Source organism: Lemur catta, chromosome 1, assembly GCF_020740605.2.
Source record: "Lemur catta isolate mLemCat1 chromosome 1, mLemCat1.pri, whole genome shotgun sequence".
NCBI lineage: Eukaryota > Metazoa > Chordata > Mammalia > Primates > Lemuridae > Lemur > Lemur catta.
This window is the reverse complement of record NC_059128.1, coordinates 88,118,233-88,143,254: the sequence shown is the minus strand read 5'-3', so window position 1 is coordinate 88,143,254 and position 25,022 is coordinate 88,118,233. Positions and strand designations below refer to the sequence as shown.

Sequence of the window (25,022 nt, the reverse complement as noted above, 5' to 3'; positions counted from 1 at the left end):
CCTTTACTGAAACTGTCATAAGAATGGATAGGATTTTATTGCATTATAAAAACGAAATTTTAGTTTGATTTTTACCTCACTGTTCTCAAGCTCAGTTGTGTGTTTAGTTTTTAAATGAATTATGTGATTTTTAAGGATCTGGGGTATTTTTCTCTCAACTTGGACAGTTCTCAAATTGAAAAATGGTTGACTTCTGTGAATGTAACTTAGAATATTTATAATTATATGTGATAATAATTTTTGTATTCTAATTGAAATGGAATATTCATTTTGTAGCTACTGAGTATCTATCATATACATAATGTAGCAGGTCCTATAACGATGACAGTGATAAAACAGTATTGGAACCAACTCTTCAGAGAATCTACAGTTTATTGGGTTAGAGTTAAGGTGTGAACATAAATAACTATGAATTTTAATAAGTACAATGAGAGTTATTTCAGAGAGAAGAGAGATTACTTGGAGTGATCTGGGTAGGTGTTATTCGCTTTAAAGGATGGTTATTGTTTCTACTCATAGAAGAGACATGGGGGCATCCCACTTGGAAGAAATAGCACAAATAAAAGGTGCAGAAATAAAAAGTAGAAGGCATACAGAGGGGATGGCTAGTAGTAAATGGATAGAGCACAAATTTCATATAATAGTCATAAAATTGGAGTCCAGGAGAATAGTTTTGAGCTTAGAAGCAGATTTTAAAGCATTGAAAATGAGGCTTATGCATTTGGACTTAATTCAGAGGGCATTGGAGAATCATTAATGTTTTGTATAGAATCAAGTGATACTGAAGGAAGGTTGAATTCATGGGTATGCAAGGTATGTTGTAGATGCATGAATCATATAGATTAGGACTATTGTGGTAGTTATGAATGATTTAGAGAGGACTTGAGTTAGGGTGGTAAGGTAGTATTACATATTTGTGATGTAATATGGACTCTGGAATCAAAGTACTCAATTTCAAACCTGGTCCTGACCTTTTGCTAGCTCTATGTTTTGGAAAGATTACTAAGTTAACTCTTGTCTTTTATAAAAAGGTGATAATTATAGCATCTACCTCTTTGGGTTGTTGTAAGGTTTAGATGAGGTGATATGTCTAAAAATCAGCCTGACACAGAGTAAGTAATAAATTGCTAGTATTATAACATACTTGACATATTAAATGTTCTAAGGAGGGAGAGATAAGAGGTAACTGTAGTTTGAGCTTTAGTGTCAAGAGAAATAGCATCATAAGAAAGGTGAATCAGGTGGAGTTAATTTTAAGAGGAAGTATTGTGATTTTAGTTTCATGAAGGTCAGTTTTGATGTACCAGTGTGACATCTAGGTGTAAATACATAGCTGGCTGTTGGACTAGAGCTTCAGGGGAGAAGTCAGTCTAAGGTATGCTATTTGTTTGTATTCATATACTGATAAAACACTTAAATTTATACTATGTGATGAACTTCAGAGATATATTTATGCTTTGTTAATAAACTGATAATAACAATCACATGCATGATCAAGTTTTATTTCACCCATGAAAAAGTAATTTATTAGAGGGATTCTAAAGAAGCTCATGGACCCCTAAGTGGGGGAGGTACAGCCAGAACAGATAAGGGAAACAGAACATCATCAGGAACTAACATGATTTCTCTCATGAGTTTGACCTGCTGAGACAATATAATATTGTCTTTCTTATTTTCTCTGAACTTTGGTTTCTTTCTCTTTTCTTAATACAAACTAACTTTATTTACTAATGACCCAAACATTACATTCCCAGCCTCCCACATTTTCCCAGATCAAGAAATTTGATTAAAACTCCCAGTTAGAAATCCCCGTTTAAGAGAAGGCTTGACTTGGACCCCCTGTCCAATTAACTATGTCTAGTAACAGAGGCATGTAGCCTACCACTTACCAATGAAACTGTTTTTAGTGTTTTTGTGGGGGCAGTTTGTTCATAGAAAAGACTATGGTTAGTTATTTAAGGCAAGTATTTTAAATTTTAACTTTCCTTAAGCTTTTAAGATTAACTTATAGATACTCCCTTTAGAAATCTAGTACTTTTAATAGTCACTTTCAAGGAGATCTTTAATTAATGTATGGTAAAGTTCATTTAAGTTGAACAGACCAAATTTTTTCAAGAGTTCCATTTATAATTCAAATTACTTTAAACAACTTAACATCATTTATACATTTACTATATTTGATTTTCTTTTAAACAGCCCTTAGAACGCTTGACCCAACAAACTTCCAAGTGCTTAACTCTTATAAGAAATTAAACATATAGTGGCTTTCTAAGTTCTCTGAAACATTTCAGTATTTTCACAGGCTTAATAATATTTTAAAATACCTTTCAACAAAAATCACAAGTCTAAATGCATTTTAAATTAGAATCTTAAGGCCAGCATCTCTTACTTTATGCCAATTATGTTTAAATACTTCAAATGGCAAATGCTAAACAATTTGATCCAATGAGTATAAAAACTATTCCTGTACTCAACAAAAAGTATTGATGACTATTGGAATTGTTTCCTAACCTCTCTGAAAATTTCTAATCATTACATATTTCATTTAAGAACTGGAGCATGCAGTCAAGTTTTGTTAAAGGGAATGAGTAGGTAGGTAGGCTAGTTCACGTTGCCAGGGTGATGAGAAACTTAAACTTGTGGACTTTTATATTTTATTAACTACTTTGGTTAATTCAATATTAAATGATAATACCAATCTTGGATGGTTGTAGTGACGATCAGATGAAGCATATGGGAAAACCCTTAAGACACAGAATACAATTGGTGGCAGCTATTAACAAGATCTGTTCTTAAAGCCTTCACGTTTACTTCTCATTTTATCCTCAACTAAATAAAACACTACATTGTAAGCTCCTTTAGAGGACAGACTATACTTTTTTTTTGTTCACCATTATATTCACAATACCTAGTAGTATAGTATAGATAGAAAGACACCCTCAGTAAATATCTATTGAGTGAATGAATGCTATATCCTCACTTTGCAGATGGGCAGAGGGACAAACAAAATGTGACTTGCCTAAGTTACACAGGTTGTTTGTGGAGCCAACATTGGCTGTAGATCTTTTGACTCCTAACTTTTATCAATTGGTATGAGAGGTAAAAGTTTATAAAACAAATACTTTTCATAAATAAATGGTAGCATAATTTGTACATGGCTTATGTCATTTTCTAGAGAATCATTTCAGTTGTATCAAATTTATAGAATAAATACGGGAAGTTACAGTTTGACACAAAAGATCATGGAAAAATAATCATTGAGCTTGTGTATGGATTTTCATAAAAGATAAAAACATTTTCTTTTTATGCTGTTTGCTTTCTCTCTCTCTTTTTTTTTATAGGGGCATTACTCTAGTGTGCCTTACTTGTGATTTCCTAACTGATGTTTCTGGCTTAGATAATATGGCTAGACACTTAAGTCAACATGAAACTCATGCTTGCCAAGTTGTAATAGAGAAAGGTATGTATATATAACTATGCTATTTTGGATTTTTTATATTTATTCCAGTATTTTTTTGTCAGCCAAAATATGGGTTCATTTACTGAATCATTATTCTCACTCATCATATTTCATATGCTGTTGTAAATATAAAACTTTTCTTCTAATTTCAGTTTCTGTTTGTATCCCAACTTCTGAACACCTTTCTGAGTAAGTTTAATTTTTATTCAGTGCATTTTACTTTGATGGATTAGCACTATTGCATTTTAAATTTATCGTTAGTAGCAATGAAAAATATTAAAGTATTTTGTTTTTTGTTTTTTTTAAAGCTGCTTGTTGAAATAGGTTCCTGCTCTATGGAGCTCGTGACCTGGTGCAAGACAAGTTGGAATTTCCTAAGTTCAAAGTTCTGAGATGTTTTCTTTCACAAAGGCAGTTGAGCAGCCAAGTTCATAACACTAGCTTTCATTATTTAGCTCTGAAATTTTCAGCTTTCCAATGGGACTAGATTCTTGTTCCACCTTATCTTTGTGTCAGGTTGACATATCTTAACATGTATTTTTTTTCTCCAGTTGGTACTCTCTAAAATAACTTTTGTTGCTATGGTCTTTTCTTACATTGCTTAAAATAATTTGTGTTTTTCTCTGCTGTACTTGCCTTCAGAATAATACATTCCAAATGATATAGCTGTTTGTCTTTTTGTCTGTTTTGTCTGCTTTCTTAATTTCTTATAAGTCTTAAGTTTTTAGGCCAGATGATTGTCTTTCTCCTCATTCGTTGTCTGTCATTGTGCTATTTTTCTTATTTTTCAGATGCAGAAGCAGCCCAGAGATTTCAAAAAATGTCCAGGGTACACCTGGACAGTGTCCGCCTTCGATGGACACTACTGATGCCTGTTCTCTCTTTCCAAGGAATGTGAATAATTTGACTGTGGGACCTGCTCTAGGTTGTGGCCTCAAGAAATCAGATCTTGGGGAGACTCCCTTCCTACGTGGCTGGCCTCCCATAAGGCTGATGCTGATTTGGCCAGAGATGGCCTCAAGGCCCACCAAATTGAGCACACTTCCCACTGGGGGCTTTGGCTCATGATCTTAAGCTTATGAGTCATTTATGACCAAGAAAAGCCCATCAAATCAATGCTTCAATATCCAAGTTGAAGTTTAGTCATTTTGGCTGCTGCCCTTAAATCTTTCTCTAGCATGAATGCAGTCCAAGGAATATAAAAATTCTGGTTGTTAGGAAACCATGGCTACTTTCATATCCTTGGAACAACAGGGCTTTACCATTATGTTCCAAAATTGCGGTTATTTTTACTGACATTTAAAATATATTAAACAGTGTTAACTCCATAATTTTTCAGCAATACCAATTTTCAATTTTGATTTTTAAAAATTTTAATTTTAATAGCTTGGTTTTATGTTATCCAAATTTATTGATGTCTATTGTCTGTTTTTATATTCCTTTGTTTAAAATTTGTTTAGTGTTTGCTTTGTTTTGTTAAGAACTCTCCAAGAGATTCCTTAGAATTTTCTACAGATTTCATATAGCTGCCTATTATTTGTAACTTTTTAATTTGGCTGTTACTCCAATCATTAGACATTATTATATCTTCTGTCCTATCAGGATTATTATTATAATCTTAATTGTGAGTTCTGAGGTGTAGAGAATTGGCAAAACTTCATTTTGTAGACCTCAAAAACAAATTTTAAAGTTATATATTTGTACATCTAATATATAATATCTATTTGGCTATTAATGTAGTTCCTTTCAGTAAAGGTAACATATTAAAAATATATAAATGTGGTAACCGATAATACATGTGTTTCTTTCCTATATATATTTTAAATTTGGCATTTGTTTATTTTAGTTACGTTGAATATAGATCTAAAGATATATTTTCTTTTAATAAAAAATTGTAAAGTGCCTCAGGAATTATTTGCTAATGAATAAATGCTATAGATATTATCCTATAAATAGGAGCATTGCTTTAATTGTCATATGGAAGCCTTGTTACTTGGCCTGCAGATGGAGAGCTATATCGACTTAGTAGATCTTGCATTTTTTCTTTTAGCACAATTAAAAGGTTACTATTTACACTATACTAATTTCCCAAATTTTAAAGACTAGCAAAATGCCTTTTGTGGTCTTAATCCATAAGGGTAGGCAGGCTCTGAAATAATGACTCAATTGTGGTTTTTACTCTAAAATCAGAACTTTTTAATTTGTATTTTGAAACAAATTTAAAGCCAGTTAATATGACCACTTATTATGTAATACGTTCCTTGCAATTAATAATCAAAAAAGTTGAATCTATTAGTTTTATGTTTCCAAACTAATTTTATATTGTAAGTGGAAAATTTTCCAAAATCTCCAAAAGTGGCTTGCGTTTTAGTAGTGGACTTAGTGATATACTTGTCTTTTTTTCCTTATTTGTCTCTAGGGATTTTTGTCATCTGCCCTCTTTCTATCCAATTTTTAAAAATTTTGCCGAGAAATAGCAACTTCTTTCCATTTTTAACATTAGCAATATAGGAGTACAGTTGGCCCAACAAATCCTTGTATTTTGTATACTCAGATTCAGGCAACCACAAATCAAAAATATTTAGAAAATTAAGACAATAAGAAATAACAATACAACAATAAAAATACAAATAAAACTACAGTATAATAATTATTTACATAGCATTTACAGTATATTAGGTAAGTAATCTAGTACAGGAGGATGTACGTAGGTTATACGCAAATACTACACCATTTTATATAAGGTACTTAAGCATCCAAGGATTTTGGTATTCTCAGTGGGGGTGGGGTGGGGGTAGTCCTGGAACCAATCCCCTATGGATACCAAGAGATGACTGTACACTGCTTTGTGTTTTTACATAGGATTCTATTTTTTATAATGTGTAAAGTTCTTAAAGCATGAACTCTTAAAGTCTGTCACCTGTAACTTCATTTTTGAAAAATTGGGTTACATAAAATACTTGATTGTCAGTACAAAACTTGCTTATTATGGGCAGTTAGTTGAATTCCAGTTTGGTGCTAATGAGTTTTAGCTTGAGTCTAATCCCTCCTACCATCAGGTTATTCTAGTTTATTCACCTGGTCAGAAATAGCTATTTCATGCATGTGTGCTTTTTGGTTACCATCAAATAACAGGTGTGATTGGTTCAGTTTGAGTCCATCACCATTCTTAGAAAAATGACTCTTAAATTTCAGAGACTTGGATTCTTGCCCTATTTTTGTCATATTCTGGAAAAACATCTTGCCTCTTTGGGCCTCATTTATTTACTCAGCAAATGTTTCCTGAGCATATATTATACTTTGTGTCGTACTGTTCTAGGTACTAGAAAAGTGGAGTGCAATCTCTGCCCTCATGGTGTTTACATTTTAGTGGTGAAAAACAGATAATAGAAAGAAAATAAAATATATAATATGTTAGGTGATGATCAATACTATGGAGAAAAATGAAGTAGGGAAGGAGGATAAAGGAGTATGGGGTAGGAGTTGGAGGCTGCCATTTTGAAGTGAGGGAAGGCCTCACTGAGAGATGACATTTGAGTAAAGACAAGAAGGAGGCAAAGAAGTAAGGCACTTGGATATATATCAAAAAAGCATTCCAGGGAGAAGGAACAGCTAATGCAAATTCCTTGAAACAGGATCATTTTTGATTTAAGGAACTGCAGGGAGACTGATGTGGATGCAATGGAGTGAACAAGAAGGAGAATAGTAGGAGGTGGGCCATGTGGTATAGAACCTTATGGACCATTATAAGGAATTTGGCTTTTACTCTGAGATAGGAAGTCATTAGAGGATTTTGAATAGAGGGTACCACAATAAAAACTAAAATAAACAAAACCCTAAATATAGAATAGTGTCTGTATCACTCTAGCTGCTGTCTTGAGAATAGCTGTAGAAGACCAAGGGCAGAATTAGGGTGATCAGTTAGGGGACTATTGTAATAATCCAGGTAGGAGATGATGGGGACCTATGCTAGGATGCTAGCAGTATAGGTAATAAGTGGTTTGATTTTGGATATATTTTGAATTTTTTGATAGTGTGGATGTGAAACATGAGAAAGTGTTGAGGATAACTCCATAGGTAATAGTCTGAACAACTGGAAAGATGCCATTGATATAAACTGAGATGGAGAAGAGTAGATTTGATAGGGAGGATGAGAATTTTGATTTGGGACGTGTTTTAGTTTGGGATACATGTTATATATACAAGTGGAGATGTTACAGTCATTTGCCTGTATGAGTTTAGCGGGAGTGTTCTAGGTTATAAATATTATTTAACATTTTAACATGACATGAGAATGAATACAGGTAAACCTAGGGAAATCTGAATATGATTGGTGTGTTATATCACTGTTAATATTCTGGTTGTGATAATGTACTGCAGTTTGGCAAGAAGTTATCATTGGGGAAACTGGGCAGAGAGTACATGGGATCTCTCTGTATTATTCCTTACAACTGCATGTGAATCTACAATTGTCCCAAAATCAAAATTTAATTTAAAAAAAGTCATGGGATCACCAGGGATACATACAGTAGAGGTAGAGAAGGGGCAAGATCCATGGTGTGACCTCTGGGGAATCATACATTAGAGTTTAGGGAGAGGAGAAGGTATTGATAAAGGAACCTAAGAGGATGTGGCCAATGATGTGGGAGGAAAACCAGGGGAGTGGTAGTGTTTTTGGAGCCTCAGTGACCCTATCTATAAAATTTGGGTGCTAACTTGTTCTAGGGTTGTGGGGTTCTGTTATTCAATATTGGTTGTACCTAAATATCATAATTTATTCTTGTGAGAAGATGAATTTAGAATGCCAAAAAACTCCAGTAGCAAAACCAGTGACTCGACCTTGAGAAAATTAAATGCTCACATTACTCCTAGGCATGTTTAATTCTCTACATGTACCTTTGTAAAAGTACGTCTCTTGGATTTCTGTAAAAGAAGGTAACTAGGTCAGTGCTTCCCAAATTCTGTACTGTAGAACTAATGTCCATAATTTACAAATGGTCTGGGAAAAAAGTTTCCATGGTCAAATAAGTTTAGGAAATGCAAATTAAACAGATTCTTTAATATGGGATTTTTTCATGCTGTATGTGGCCTGTGAATATCTGAGGATATTTATTTGACCTTAGAATTTTTTTCTTCTAATGCTTATTAACTTTTCGACATTAATCTCCGTAGAATAGTGTGTATAATGCTGATCTAGATTTATCATTATTCATATTTTCTTAATTGGGAAATAAAAGTTATGTAGAGTATTGACTACGAAGAACTAGACATTTCATTCACGTTCATGAATCATTTGTAAGGTAGAGTTTGTAACTATTAGTAGATTCCAGCAAGTACATTTTTATATTTTTAGAAATTATGTTAGGAAAAATGGTATTCTCATTATTAAGTTTGTAAACTCTAAGAAACACATAACAGAGACAGACCAGTTATTAGGCTATTCTGCCTTGGATTCTAGCAGCAAGGGATATTTTTGTCGGAGAGTATGGTCACCTAACATGATTTCACACTAACAAGCTTAAGAATCTTTCATACTTATTTCTAGCTTCTCTTTGTAACTCCTTATGCTTAGCTTATCAATCTACCCACTTACCTACTTTTCTTGAGACTATTACTATTCGAGCCTTTTATTATCTGTTAAGTTTCTTATTTTATAAAGTTTTACTTCCTTCTTAAATTGCTTCAGGTAGTCCTCCTTGATAGTAAGATTAGGAGATTTGATACCCAGCTGCACATATGTTCCCTCAGACCCTTACTGGAACAGCGTGGTAGGATGGCCTAGTGTGTGGCATTCTGCACTGCTCCTTACTAGGTGTGTGTGACTTTGGGTAGGTTATCTGACCTCTGTGTCCCAATTCTTCATTTGTAAAATGCAGATAACAAAAGTACCTAATCATAAGATGTTGAAGGAATTAAAGGAGTAAATATGTGCAGATAGTACTTGGAAAATAATTGACACATAGGAAGGACTATATAAGTATAAAGTTAAAGACTATGTAAGTATAAAGTTAAAGACTATATAAGTATAAAGTTATTACTCTTCATGATTTTATTTCTACCCACATTTTATTCATATGGAATTGCTCTAATCTTCAGCCTGTTTCTTACTGTAACTTTTCCATACAAATCATTTCTGTTAGCTTTAGACTTAAGAGATGCAGCATGAATACAATATAATACATATAATGTATGATGAAAATGTGTATTATATTTTATTAAGTCCCCCTAATTTAAAGAGTACTGGGAAGAAATGACAATGAAAAATTGACTTTTCTTGAAACTGTGAGTTCCCCCCTCTTATTTCAGAGTGGACAAAAGAGATACTGAGTTTTATACTTGGCACTGATACTAACTACATGGCTCTTCCATAGTATATATAGATAACCCCTCCATATATTCCTTGATGCTGAACATTGATACCCTATTTTACGTGCACAACACTCTGTGTCAGGTATTGAAAATGGAAACATAGATATGGTTCTGCCACCAAGGTAATTATAAAATAAGGGAGACAGAAATGTAGACCCTGAATCCACATTTTCACAGAGCCACCCAGTCAATTGATTTTCTTTTTTTTTTTTTTCTCTGTTTTTTTTTTTTTTTTTTTTAGTTGTTGTTGTTGAGACAGAGTGTCACTTGGTGTCCCTGGGTAGAGCGCAGTGATTTTAGTCACCACACGCTCCAGGTCCTGGGCTGTGAGCGATCCTTCTGCCTCAGCCTCCCAGGTAGCCGGGACTACAGGCGCGCGCCATGATGCCCGGCTGGGTTTTGTGTATTTTTTTTTTGTCTTTTGTTTGTTTGTTTGTTTCTTATTTCTAGGGTATAGAGACGGGGTCTCACTGTGGTCAGGCTGGTGTCGGACCCCTGAGCTGCAGCTATCCTCCTGCCTTGGCCTCCCAAAAAGCTAGGATTACAAGTGTGAGCCACTGCGCCCAGCCAAGATTTTCATAATCAGTTAAATCACTAATACCATGTATATGTCATATTATTTTTGTGAAATGCCATACCAGATGGGAATCTAGACCTATTCCCAAAGTCAAATATCACTATATTCAACCACTTTATAAGTCTTACATTTGAAAATATTCAGTTAAAAATGTTTACTCACTGAATCTGTTACCATTAAAGAATATGTAAGAGGTCATTCCATTATTTTCCTGTGAGATTCTGAACTTACTTGGAGGGGTTACTGGCTTTGGTCACAATCCAAATTAGAGAGTTTTATGTCTTCACAATGGTCAGAGTGTCTTCATTTCATACATTTAGCAGAAATTTTTAAAAAGCAGACTGATCTATTAGTTCATTTTGGGCTTATTTCCTTCTCTAAACTTTTGAAATGTGATTGGGATTGGAGATATTGGTGGCTCATGCTCCTAGATTCTGTCATCTTACCCCAGACATTAATATCTCAAACCAGATCTTTAGGAATTATAAAATAGTTGTTCCCTTTCAAAATTGATGTAATATATTTGCCCCTCTTATATAATTGTAAGTCAGTAGACAGGACCTGTGTATCAAGATATGGTGGTTTCTGGCAGTTTGGACTTCTTTTGATATCACTAAGCAGGGAAGAATGTGATACCCAGAGAGATGGAAAGATAAATGAAACTTTAGTCCATTTAGGACAAAAGGTACCAGTGATTCTGAGGTTATTGCCATTTTTTCTGGTTTTTGGTCCTGAGGATAGTTGCTTATACATTATAAATTAAATATCCAGGGTGTAATTCAATATTGCCAACAAAACAAGATAAAAAAATAGAGCCCTAGTCTGGCACTAAAATCTTATGTCTATATTGATTGTCTTATTTTTATCTTCACATTTTTACACACAAATATTTTGGTCTTTTTGATTCCTTGTCTCCCTGTCTTTACCCAGTCTTTTCTTCTATCCATATAGAATGATTTTTCTGCTCTATCTTTGCTTACTTTAGATGACCAAAGCATACCCAAGTATTTCGAAATGGGTAGATCATCTCATAGTAGAGCAAATAGGGCTGCCCCTAAGGGGAGTAAACCAACAATCAAAATTAATGTCTAATGTGTTGTGTTTGAGGGTGTGGCAGAAGCAAGGCAGAGGAATCTCAAAACAGTAGAGATACTTAGGTAGTAAAAGGAGCCTGTGTTGTACATGCTCAAGCAAATTCTGAGCAGGAAGATTGATTCCAGACTACCCGCGGCAGTAATAATAGCTAACATTTACTGAGCACATACAATGTGTCAGACACTTTTCAAAGTGTTTTGCATTTACTTATTTAATTCTCACAGATTTATGAAATACAGACTATTATTGTCCTGATTTTATGGATGAGAAAACTAAGGTACAGATACATGTTAAATAATTTGCCCAAAGTCACATAGCTGTTAAGTGGAGAGCCTCAGTTTAAATTCTGGCTCTCTGTCTCCAGAGACTAAATTACTGAGTACTTTACACTATCACTTCTCTGCTTGTACTTGTGGATCCAAATGTACTTGCCTTGCTTACAATTGGCTGAGGAACCGGATAGAACTAAGCTTCATTGTGAAGACCTTCTTTCTGCAGAGGAGTAGGCAGCAACTGACACAGCCATAGCATTGGGACAATAATTTAGCCTCCCAGTCTTGGGGCAGTATTTCTATGATGTGTGGACAGTAGAACATTTGAACCAAGAATGGCATAAATTGTTCTTGCAGTAAGATTAATTTGGCAGTGAGACTCAGCATGTTTTAGAGTAGAAAACATTTAGGAGGTGTATCGGTTAAGCTTTTTCACTTTTCCTGGCATGATCGTAAGGAAGCCTGATTCGCAGGAGAGGAATGTGCTATGAGGCATTGCAGTGGAAATTTGACATAAACCCACATATTTAATTCTGGTTCTGTTGCTTAATGGCTTCATTACTTTAGCATTTTCAGACCTTATATTTTCTTGTCCAGAAGATGGGGGCAGTTGAATGATATAATCTCTTAGGACTCAAGTCTAACTCTAATATACTATATTTCTGAACTGAATTGTCAACTGATTGAAAAATAATAAATAGTAATAAAAATGGAGGGGTCATGCTCTAGATGTTGATTTTGGAGTTACCTGAATAGAAGTGATGGTTGTAATTGTGCATAAGGATGACATACACAAGAGTGAGAAAGTCTGAGTTGTAAATATTTCCATATGAATGTTCTACAAGCATCACAAATTCAGTATGTCAAAATGGAATTAAATTTCCCCACAAAATAAACTTTTTTACCCCTTCTGAGTTCCTTATTTTGATTAATCTCTTGCCACTCAAGGCAAACATTTGGGGATCATATTTGTTCTCCTCATTTACTTTTATCCAGTGGATGCTTCTTTTCTGTTGGTTTTCTCTTAAAATGTCCCTGAGGCTTCCTTTTCTCCATTGACACTACTACTGTTTTAGTTGAGACAGTGATTAACTGTCTCTGTCTCTCTTTTTTTTTTTTAAAACAAATTCTAGATCCTGATCATTAACTGTCTCTTAACAGGACTCCTTGACTAGAACTTGTCTTCTACCAGTACTGCCCTTTCTTTTTCTGATGTACAAATTTGACCATACTTTTCTATTAGCCTTAATATTCTTAGTATGAACACTTTAGCATGATATTAATGGGGTGGGGAACCTGGGGCCTTGGGGCCACATGTGGCCTTCTGGATCCTTGAGTGCAGCTTTTTGACTGAATCCAAATTTTGCAGAACAAATCCTTTTATTAAAAGGGCTGCAGCAGAGAAAGATGAAGCTTTTCTTGCTTCATTTGGTACTTTAAAAAGAACAGTCTTGAAATCAGAAAGCTGCAAGTTCCCCACCCCTACGTGCAGTTCTTTGTATAGCTATTGCATCATATAGATGTCTCTTTTCTAAAACTTTCCACAATTCTTTAAATATTTGCTTCAGTGTGTTTTCTTGACAACAGACTCCTTGAGAGGAGAGACTGTCTTTTTAAACTTTGGACCAGAACATTTAACACAGTACCTGATATATGTGCAATCTGGTAAATGTTTAGGCTCCGTTACCCTTTCTGTACAGAAATCTGTTAACACTTCTCAGAACAAATAATCAGAAATGGTACAATAAATGTTTTACTGCTGTTTCTTAGTGTGATGATTACTGTCTTAAATTTAGTCCTGAATGGCTAAGTGGAAGGTCATGAGAACTGGTTGACTTTACTAATGGCTTACTGTACAGCCTCTTTTCATCTTGTTTAATATGTTTACAAAGATTCTTAAATTGAAGATTACATTTTAAAAATCAGCGTTGAAATTTTAAACTTTGAAATTTATTGGAAAAAAGGGACTGTGGCCTAGCTCAAATGAATCTGAATATTTTTCCCCTTACAGCTCCACTGCCTACCCCCATGGTATGTTTATAGTGTGAATGAAACCTCAAAGGAGCATACTACTGTAAGTGAACCAGAATATTCATTTGTGTGTGGCCTTGGATTGGTCATATGACCTGCAGAAAAATGTAAATAGGGCCATTTACTTAATTTTAGACTTTAGAGGGAAAGGTTTGTCTTCTAGAAATATATCAGAAAGATCTATTTCAGCAGGTTTCCATAGAAGAGAAAAATTACTTAATTGTAATCTTGATCAATAAAGATGTTGAAATCAATTGCCAGGCCCTGCTTCAGTCCTCTTTGCATTGAAATCTTAAATAGGGTAATAGGGTTTGTTCTAAATATTACACTACATTTTTATATACAAAATTATTGCAACATTCATGGGAGAAAGTATAATTACCTAATGGCAGGTCATTAGCTCAGAACTTTGAGCTTAGCAAATTTCACTGTTGTCTACCAAAGCAATTGAATATTTGAAATGATGACTATTTCAGCAGGTATCTTTAATGAGTAAGAATTAAAGGTAAGAAAATTTTTCTTCTTTTCTAAAAGTCTTAATCTTGTATTATTAGTTGTATTAAAATTTATTAAAGTATACTTTTATAGTTACAGAATTTTAGTGTACATTTTAGTGATGAATTTGTAGCTCAAAATTTATAATGTGCTTTTCTAAATTTTTTTTTAGATTTGTTTTGCTAAATGTTTTCACTCATTGTTACAATCGATCCCTTAGAGAGAAAGGTAAAAGGTATAAAACAAGATTGGGATCATGGGCCTCTTAATGCTAGTTATTTCAATAACTTATTGTGTTTTCACCTACCAGTTTCTTAGCCAGTAAAGTGAAGAGTAATAAAAACCTCTGTAACCAGCCCTCATTGCAGATATACTAAGAGGACTCAGTTTCCCCAATTGAAATGCCAGCAGTAATAATTAAACATGCTTAATGGCTCTCATTTTAATTGCTGCATAAAACTAATTTATTACACTAACCATATGTGAAAATGATTAGCATAGTAATATTTCTTTTATAAGAATGTAAGGTCTTTGATAACTTTTGCAACAGTAAGCTAAAAAGGAAAAAATCTTTTATAAAATATTTTTAAACTCCTTTGACCAACTTATTTTTTTTTTCAAACTGAATTTAAAACAATTAAATGTTTAGAAATAAAAATCAGTTGTAATATACAAATTTATTTCAAAACTTCATTAATTCAATATCTACTTTTGGTTTACACTAATTTTTCATGTTTTCTTATTGATACTTTACACGTTATTCTTTTTTTTTTTTACACGTTATTCTTAAAAGTATTATTATTTTCCCATGTACTTCATTAAAGCAATGAAGTTTTACTATATACGTAATGTAATCTCATCTTTATAAAAATGTTGTTCACAAATACTTGAGACAGTTATAAAATCATTAACCCAAAATATGATTGACATTTGTATATTTTGTCAATTTTTTGTGCAAGTTTTATTCATTTCAATTTGTTTGACAAATTACTTACAGATTATTGTAATGGACTACCAATATAGTGGTTCTACCAAAAAAAGGACATGATCTATTTTAAGTTGTTTTCAATTTTGTGTAATAAATAAAATGTAGATAGATAATTACACAGCTTACTATTATTAATATCTACTAAAGCATAAGCATTTATAGCCCTAAATTTTAAAATGTGCCCTCAGAGAATGGATAAAGGAGGAAGGTGTTTGCCATCTCCCATATTTCATCGACTAGCCATGAAGGTTGACATTTCTATCTTATTAGATATCTTTATTGTTGTCAATGAAATTTAAATCAATATATTTGTGGCTTATGTTAAATATATTATTCCTTAGGTGTAGCTATTAAGCTTTCATAAAGTTATGAATCACTTAACTCTTGATTAATGGCATTTCAGATCAAGTGGGCACTCATGCAGATTAAAATTGAGTTTAGTATATAATATCAGAATTAGTATTCAGAATCCAACAGTTTCTAAAACAAAGACCCTTTAGATAAGCTAGCTTTTATATTAAATTGATTCTTTTGCAAGATTTCCTAGATGGCATATACTTTTAATGTTATAATAAGCTATAATTAATATTTTTTAGAAATGAAGAAGTTTAAAAAATTTATAGTTGATATTTGAATAATGCTTATGAAAATTTTAAGAGAATATATCCTTCAAAATTCTTATTTCTATGATTTTACTGCCTCCAGAGTAAGTTAATTATAATAGATATTGAAGTGACATTATCATATTGAATTTCACAAAAGATAAAATATTTATCTTTTTTCGATTTTTAAGTCCAATAGTAAATGCTGAGGCATATTACATATATAAGCATATAACCTGCTTTTATTTTTTAAAGAGTTAATTCTTTTTTTGAAACTGTTTTACTAATGTATATATCTTATATTTTAAATTGTACTTAGCAAAGAGAACATTTCTTAAGTGCTCTTGTTTTTAGAGAAGGAAATACCTTCATATATGTCTTTATTTATTTATTTAGCGCATTTATTGAATCTACTGTTTATTCTCATATATTTTATTTTTACAGAAGTCATTTACTATTATAGTATAAAATGTACATTAGTTTAGATTTATGTTTAATTATTTGGGCATGCAAAAAAAGAAGTGTTTCATAGTTTACTATCATAAGTATAAAATAATATATTCAATGTTTATTTTGTTTTCAAGATTAAAAAATGAAGCTCCCACCAAGGAACAAGAACCTGGGTCTAAGGTAAAGTTTCTTTAATTTTATACCTTAAAGGTTTATACATTTGAAAGTATTGTTGGTGTGATTTTTTAAAAAATTTCAATTTCAATATGCATGCATCAATAATAATTGGGATATTATCAGGAAGAAGGATAACTGAGACTTTAAATTTTTTATTAGATAAATAAGTAAAATTGTAGGTGTTTTTGTTTTGACAAAGACATTATGTGTTTCACTTGTCTTATTTAGTTCAACTAGTAAGGGAGATAAAAATCCTGAAATCTGTAAAAACGCAATCATTTGGTGCATTGGAAAATTAATCTTCCCAGATGATTTAATTTTCTGGGACATTTAAACTGTCAAAGGTTTTAACTAATTTTAAAATAGAAATATTTTGAATATATATTAAATATATTTCAGCTATCTTAAACAGATACTCTTAATAAGTCTCAGAATTATTGTATAAATGTTATTTACTAGACAGTCTAATATGAGTATAGAAACAGTTTTCCTTGAGTACTTGCTTTCTTGATATTAATTTACTTTAGGCCGGGCGCGGTGGCTCACGCCTGTAATCCTAGCACTCTGGAAGGCCGAGGCGGGTGGATTGCTCGAGGTCAGGAGTTCGAGACCAGCCTGAGCAAGAGCGAGACCCCGTCTCTACTAAAAATAGAAAGAAATTATATGGCCAACTAAAAATCTATATAGAAAAAAATTAGCCGGGCATAGTGGCGCATGCCTGTAGTCCCAGCTACTTGGGAGGCTGGTAAGATCGCTTAAGCCGAGGAGTCTGAGGTTGCTGTGAGCTAGGCTGATGCCACCGCACTCATTCTAGCCTGGGCAGCAAAGTGAGACTCTGTCTCAAAAAAAAAAAAAAAAAAAATTTGTATTGCTTAATATTATTTGCCTCTTTTTTAGTATAATAAAGTGAAGCAGCTTTGTCATTTATCTTTTGAACATTCTTTTTGTCTTGGATAGTGCATAAGTGAAATAAATTGAGGCAGAAATTCTTCCAAGCAGCTTTCTTTTTTACCATGGAAAGTTTTCTTTTGTTTAAAAAGTTCTTAACTACAAATAAATTGCTTTAACAGACACAAGATTTTTTTCATTATGTTTCTTCTTGAGTGAGTTTTGGTAGCTTGTGGTTTTCAAGGATTGGTACATTTTTATCAAAGATGTTAAACTCTATACAATTACATATATAGAGTTGCTTGAGGTATTCCCTTTTTATCCTTTTAATGTCTGTTGGATCTGTAGTGATAACCCCCTCTTTCATTCCTGATACTATGTGTGTTCTTTTTTTTTATTCTATTGTCATATAGACATACTTTTATATATGTTATAAAGACAGAATATAGTGTTTCAATTTTGCTTTAGACTTTATCTTTAAATTTAAAACTTAAAAAATTAACTTTATATTCACCTTTGCTTTTACCATTTCTATGCTCTTTATTTCTTTATGTAGCTCTCCATTTCCCTGTGTGTGTGTGTGTATGAGAGAGAGAGAGAGAGAGAGAGAGAGCGCGTGCGCACATTTACATTAAAAATTCTCCTGGAGCAAATATGGCAGGTGTATACAAGGGTGTATAGGCCGATATTTTCCCCCTAAAATAATTATGCCAAATTTGTGCCTTGCTTAACTCATAATCAGAATTTAACATGAAAGAATGCTGCATCTGTGAATTGAAATATAATCATCGTTTTTAGTATTGTACAAAGGGTATATATTTTGGGGGCAGGGGAGTTGAAGAAGCAAATAGGATATTCTTGTCTATTCTAAAAAATGACATTATTAATAAAACCACATACAGGTATCACTGGGCATCAAGATCAAATGTAATCAAGACAGTTTGCACACAAAGATGTTTATCAAATATTAAAAGATATACTATCAAATGACAAAATACATTATCCTAAAATTGAAAGCATGTTGGTACAAATAGATAACAAATTTTTATGCAATTATATGGGATGATATTTTTGAAACAAGTAGAAGTTAAAGCTGTAATTATAATCAGAAAACTTGACTATATGTGAAAGCTACATGCTTAATAAAAGGCCTATCTTTTTGCTTACAACAACTGAAAGTAATTTGGAAAGTATGTTTGATGAATATAAAACTTTAGCAAGAGATATCCATTTTCTTCTCAACTTTGAAACTAGAAAAATAAAGAAATCGGAAATGCATGAATCACTGGGTGAAGGATATCGATAAAGATGAGGAAAGTGCTTATCAAATAGAAATTAAGATTATAAATGTCCTAATTTCATATTTTAAATAGAGATATGAAAACTTAAATGAAGTATCTTCAGATTTTGAATTTATAAGCTGGAGAAAAGTGTTTTCTATAAATACATCTGATTTACAAAAAACAGCCACTGAATTGGCACTTAAATATTCTGACAATTTAAGTTCTATAGAAATTTCATATGAAATAATTTAAAGCAACATATAATATCAGTAATTTGTAATATAAAAATCAAGATTTGTTTGAGTTTTCTAAAACTTATTAACATATTTTGTTTAATCTTATACAGATTTGGAAACGGTATTCAGAATTTTTAAACAATTCCAGCCACAGTAGCATTCAGCAAAAGTTTTAGTAAACTGAAGTTAATTTAAAAATTTTTAAGATTGTCACTTGGTCAAGAGAAATTGTGAAACAGGACCATTTGCTCATTTCAAAACAAGATTTTAAAAAAAAGAATTAGATTTAGAAATATATTATTGATATTTCCTATCATTAAGGTCAGGAAAGTTAAATGATAAAATTCTGGTTTTGGTAGAAATAAAATGTTTATTTTCTTTTCCTCCCCACTCCCTCCCTCCCTGAGAAGTAAAATGTTTAGACTGAAGTTAGTATTCTGAGTTGCAGTTCACCTACTTTTCAGTTTTTCAATATTTTTGACTACTTTAATGTTCTAGGGGAAAAAGATTAAAGATACACAAAATTTATATATAGAGGCACACATTTTTCCTTTTGCCTCAGGCTCCAGTATAGCTTGGTACAGCACTGATCCCAGCATAGTTACATCACAGTTTTTGAGACTATAAGATATGCTGAGCCAGAAAGTATACTATGATTTCTTTTCTTTTCCTATCCCTTGGTTTATTTTTCTGGAGTTAATAATATGTATCTTTTTTACTCATTTGTTTAGTTTTCTGTGCACCAATGCTGTTTTTAAAAATGTTACAATTTGTCTGTTTATATTTGGAAATATTTTTTCCAAACATTCACACCCATCCAAAGAAAATTGTTGGAAGGTCTGGAGATCTCTCAGACCCCTTGCCTCAATTTAAACCGGTTACTCTCTACACTTGTGTATAGTTTGTAAAATTTTCCTTTGCTACTCTCTTGTGTTGGATGTCCTATTTGCTGAACCATGAGTTCCTGTTTTCGTGGTTTACTCATCATTTTGATGAATTGTGCCATCTGCTAGCTTCCACAAAAGGAGTGTATCTTTTTTCAGTCTTTGCATATCTAAAAATATATTTACTTGAATGATAATTTGGCTGAAGTACATAGAAAACAATTCCTATGCAGTTTTTAAAATATTGTTCCACTATCTTCTTATGTCTAGTATTGTTTTTGTTAAGTCTGGTAACAATTCTCACTCCAGTTTCTTGGTATTTAGTTACTTTGTTCTTGTTGGAAACTTTAATGATTATATCTTTCCCTGATGTTTTGAAATTTCGTATGTTCACCCATCATCCTTTTTTTATTCATCCTGGTAGGCATTTGACAAGCCTTTACAATTTGGAGATTTCTGTTTGGGGGAAGTTTTCTTGTATTATTTGTTTGGTAAATTTTCACTTTTATTTGCTCTGTTCTCTTTCTTTTGGGAACTTCTATTGATCTGACATTGGGCCTTCTGAATCATCAACTCCTTTAATTGTGTGGTATTTTCTTTCATGCCTTCCATCTTTCTGTCTTTTCGGTTCCATCTTTTTGAAAAGATTTTCTAAACTTAATTACTTATTTTAGTTACCCATATTTGTAATTTTGAAGAGCTCTTTAATTTTTTATTTGTTCTTTTATTATGTTTTTATAGTTTCTTGCTATTTTTTTAATGGGTAAAACAACATACCTCTTTGGGGATATTAATTACATATATTTTTTTCTTTTGTTCCCAGCAATGTCTCTGAGGTCTCTAAGTTCCTTTCTTTATTCCTTTTTGTTTATTTTGTTCTTTCTTATGTTAAAGGATATCATTAGTTGTATAGTGATCCTTGGTTGCCCATACAGTATTAATTGAAGAGTGAGCCTGAAAAATTCATTGAAAAACCTGTGTGTTTGTATGGGACCAGGGCTACCTTGCATAGCCATACAGATTGTGTACTGCAGAACTCCAGAGGATACTATATTCTGCTTAGTACCCTCAAAAATTATCAATGTTTACCATATTAGAAATTAAAATTGTGAAATTTAAAAAAACTTAATTGCCAAAAATAATAATCATAAACCTACTATATAGTAACATATATTTAAAAAAAATAACTGTTGTCCAAAACAAAAGAAACTTAATAAGAAAAAGGCATCATTTTACACTTTTGCATATCTCTTTAATCTTGAGCTTAACAGAAGAAAACTGGATTCTTATGTCTATCCAGTCTGTTGTGATATGTTGTTTTGGTTGAAATGTCTGAGGAATATCTAGCCTTACCCAGTGCTTTGTTGTTATATGTGTTTGTTGAAATGTGGAATTTGACTCCATATCACTGAACTTTTTGCACTGTGTTACATCAAAATCTATTTGTCTGTTTTACACTTTGAATCGTTCTTTTATCCATACATTATTTTGTAAGATTGTGCATTGGTCATTTGGAAAATATTGGTTCACTAAGTTACATAGATCTTCCAAATGTTGGCATATTTAATTGTATAATATCAAGCAGTCACCCATTAATGTTAGTATTATTCTAATCAGTGGCTGATACGAGTTTTCCTAAAGTATGATTTTTCTTGATTTTATTACTAGCAACAAATACTTTCATTATTTTCCTTGATATGACAGACTCCATTAATTTTCAAGAAAATGCCTACTAAATTCCCAAGTCTAAATATCCATAGTTTGATAGTTACTCTTCAAAATAAAAATGTTGTTCCATGAAGAAAAACATGTGGCGAAGTACAACTTTCAACTCAGTCACAGACCTACCTGTTACAATGGTGCTTTATGCGTAACTTTCCATTTTTGTCACCCAAAACATTAAAAAGATATGAACTCAAAGATTGTGATTTAATAAAATAAATTTTATTGCTTGTGTGTGGTAGTGAAGAATACAGTGACTACTAGTACAATTTGAATTTGATGCCACTGCCTTGATTTGTGTTAAAGTGCCAGCATTTTTACTCACCACTGTTTAAGTACCGAGAGTTGTGACCTCACTTGTGCCCTGAAAGTGGCATGGATTCCGCAGGTGTCCATGTGTAACACTTGGAGGACTACTGATGTAAATTTCAATGTGAAGGTTGCCTTCTGGATTTGTGCGCTGTAAGACCTGCACAATCAGCATGGGAATTGTTTAGACTTCAATGTAGGAAAATCAGGTGCTGAGCTGACTGATTAGTTCGATGAGGAGGATGCTCTCCAGAGTCATTATGGGAAATCTTTCTTTCAGTCTGATAATTTTCTCCAAAGAGAAATCTTCTAGATTCTAGCTGGGGATGGTAGGGTGGAGAGTGGCTGCTGGCATTCTGGGAGCCAGGCAGGGAGAGGGACTGTGGATCTCTCTACTCAGTATGTTGACTTTTACTAAATCTTTCTGTTTTCTTTCAGTATCTCATACCTGCCCTTTGCTGTTCCTGGTGTTCACAAGTCTAGACTGTCTTCAGTTCAGAAAGTTAACCTGTAGCCTCTTTGGGAGGAAAAGGGATAGGTACCTGTTGTGTGAGTTGGGGGAAGGACCATTTAGATTAACCAGCAGTCCCTGTGCATCATTTTTACACTTTATGTACTAGATATTGTACCAGCTTTCTCCAAATACCAGATGTCTTAGGTTCTCTGGGCAAATTGACTCTCTTTTACTTGCACTCCCCCACTGTAGACATTTTGTTGTAACTTCCTCCATAATGCTGAGTCAATTACAACTCTTCCAACTACTTTCCATCTTCTGAAAATTTGTTCAAATCTTTTTAGCAATTAGTATTTTGTTTTCTTGGTCTTTGTGAGTGAAAATCTTTTATTTCTTTGCCTTCTTTTTAGCAGGGTTTTGGGAGGTAAGGAGATAAATGTGTATGATTAATACACCATTATCAATTTTACAGGCTTGAGTCAATCCACTATAGTGGTTGAGAGCTAGACCTAGATTTGAATCTTTACTACTTACTGTGATATTACCTTGGGTTCTCTGCTTAACCCCCTCAATCTTATTTCTCATTTGTAAAAATGGTGTTTATAATATCTAATATGAGGATTAAATGAGACAGTGAATGTAAAGTTCTTAACATACTACCTCACGCATCATATGTGCTCAATAACTGGTAATTGTTATAAACTGTTAGACTGGCATCTGGCTTACTGAGGTTTTACTTTATTTTTTCCTCTTCATAAAACATTTGAAATAAGCAGAATATTTCTTTAATTCGTCTATTGGTTTCATATTCTTGGTTTGACAGTGGAAGAGTTACCATGACTCTAACTATAAAATCATAAATTCAGAAATGTTTTATTTAAATGTCTGTACTTAGTATGTTTACATAAAATACTGTGGATATATTTGGTGTTCAGATTCAAGTTGTATTTTTCTAGTTTTCTATTCAAGTAATTGTAATTATGACCCACCCTTGAAATAGAGGTTAAGGAAAGCAGGTATGGTATAATTGGGTAACTGCTTCTTGGCCTTGATTCAGAACCTTTTGGTACACTGAAATTCTTATAGGTTAAAAAAAATTGTTTTAATCCTGCTTTTATTTATGAGAATTATTCTAGTACATACTTTATATTTAAAAAATTATTTTTCTATTTCTTTGTTATAATAAGTTGCACACTTACATTCCTTTTATCTAAAAGTTGTATATAATAAACAGTTTTCTTTAAGCTTAGCTATGTATGTAAAAGAAAAGTATTATTAATCTTTTCAGGAAATCGCAAGACCAAATATGGCTGAAGGAGAAAGAGAAACATCAAATTCTGAAAGGTAAATATAAGGAAAAATGGAATCTCTTGAAATTCAAGTATATATAAAAACACTTGAGCTGAATTATTTCACAATTAATTGGCTAAGGGCTATTTAAATTTTGGTGTATAGTGTTGCTTTCAGTAATGACTTTTAATTAAAATTTTAATACAACAAAAATATACTCTAGCTTCTTGGCTTTTAAATCTTTTAAAATACAGGGTACATTTTATAAGTTGTTAAATTTTTTAAAAATTACTTACTAGTAAGTAAACTGTTAACAAATTTTGTTTGCCCCTATTAAATGAAAATAGTTACATGATGCTACATGTTACAAGATGGGGACAATGATTGCTAATAGGTAATCTTAAAATCTTTTTTTTTTTTTAACTGTTTTCAAAAAGCTGTGGAACTACTTCTTTGGTAGGATTTCAACATAAGAGTTTCAAAACCTGGTGATTGGTTTTTAAAATTTTAATGCTTAGGTAGGAACACTAAGGAACACAAGACATTTCACAAACCTTTTTAGCAAAAGAGTAACCCAGCATTCTAATTAGAACTTTATTCCAGATAAAGATGATGTTATTTTGTCTTTTAAATTAAGTAATTTCCCCCTTTTCTATGTTTATGCCATTTATTTCATGGTAGGTTGCTTGTTAATCTTTTTAAATTAATTAACCTATTGCCCCTAAAAAGCAAATTATGGAATAAGTCTTTATGAAGGTGTTTCTTAGACTTCGCTAGTAAAGTTATCTAGCTTTTTCTTCCCCTAGCATTTTTCCTAGAGTTCTGGGGAGAAAGTTAATAACAGTTCAACTAAGGAGTTAGAAAATGCAGACTAGTTATCTCTATATTATATAAGATTTTTTGTAAATCGTAGTTAGTCCAATATGATCTGAACAAAAATAAGAACTATACAAATTTGGAATGAGGAAAAAATTAAAATTTTTTGCATATGGTGTGATTGACCAATAATATCCAAGAAATGAGCTAAGAATGATTAAAATTAATGAAACTATTAATTAAAGTAGCTTGGTATAAAAATAAGGATCTTTATAATATACCACTAACATATGATTACAGAATATAATGGACAAACAAGTTCATTCACATTAGTAACAAAAATGAGAAATTTATAGACGCTAAATGAAGAAAATATACTGTGGTAGAAAATAATACATTAACTTGCATGACAGACCATTTTACAAATTAATTTATGGATTTAATAAACATTTAGTTGAAAATCCCAATGAGATTTGTTTTAGATACTGACAACCTTAAAATAATATTCATATTTTTTCATTTATTAATACCATAATATATTTACTCATTCCTCTGTTATTGAATATTAGATTGTTTCTGTATTCACTATTTCAAACATTGTTTTAATGAGCATCCTTGACAAAT

At 32.4% G+C, this 25,022-nt stretch overlaps 1 protein-coding gene across 9 annotated transcripts in view; it reads left to right on the top strand.

The window, feature by feature from the left end:
* Positions 1-25,022, top strand: part of ZNF280D (zinc finger protein 280D) — a 117,067-nt gene that overhangs the window by 69,749 nt on the left and 22,296 nt on the right. For 7 of the 9 annotated variants that reach the window (XR_006729805.1, XR_006729808.1, XM_045529920.1 and 4 more), the window contains 4 exons: positions 3,342-3,460; positions 3,613-3,649; positions 16,474-16,519; positions 23,581-23,636. Coding sequence is in view for 7 of the 9 variants with exons in the window: in XM_045529920.1 (XP_045385876.1) it covers positions 3,342-3,460; positions 3,613-3,649; positions 16,474-16,519; positions 23,581-23,636 (258 nt within the window). In the remaining 2 variants the exon portion in view is untranslated. Of the gene's footprint in view, positions 1-3,341; positions 3,461-3,612; positions 3,650-3,768; positions 4,011-4,251; positions 4,874-16,473; positions 16,520-23,580; positions 23,637-25,022 lie in introns of those variants that run through there. The other 2 variants (XM_045529962.1, XM_045529970.1) reach the window with 2 other exon arrangements.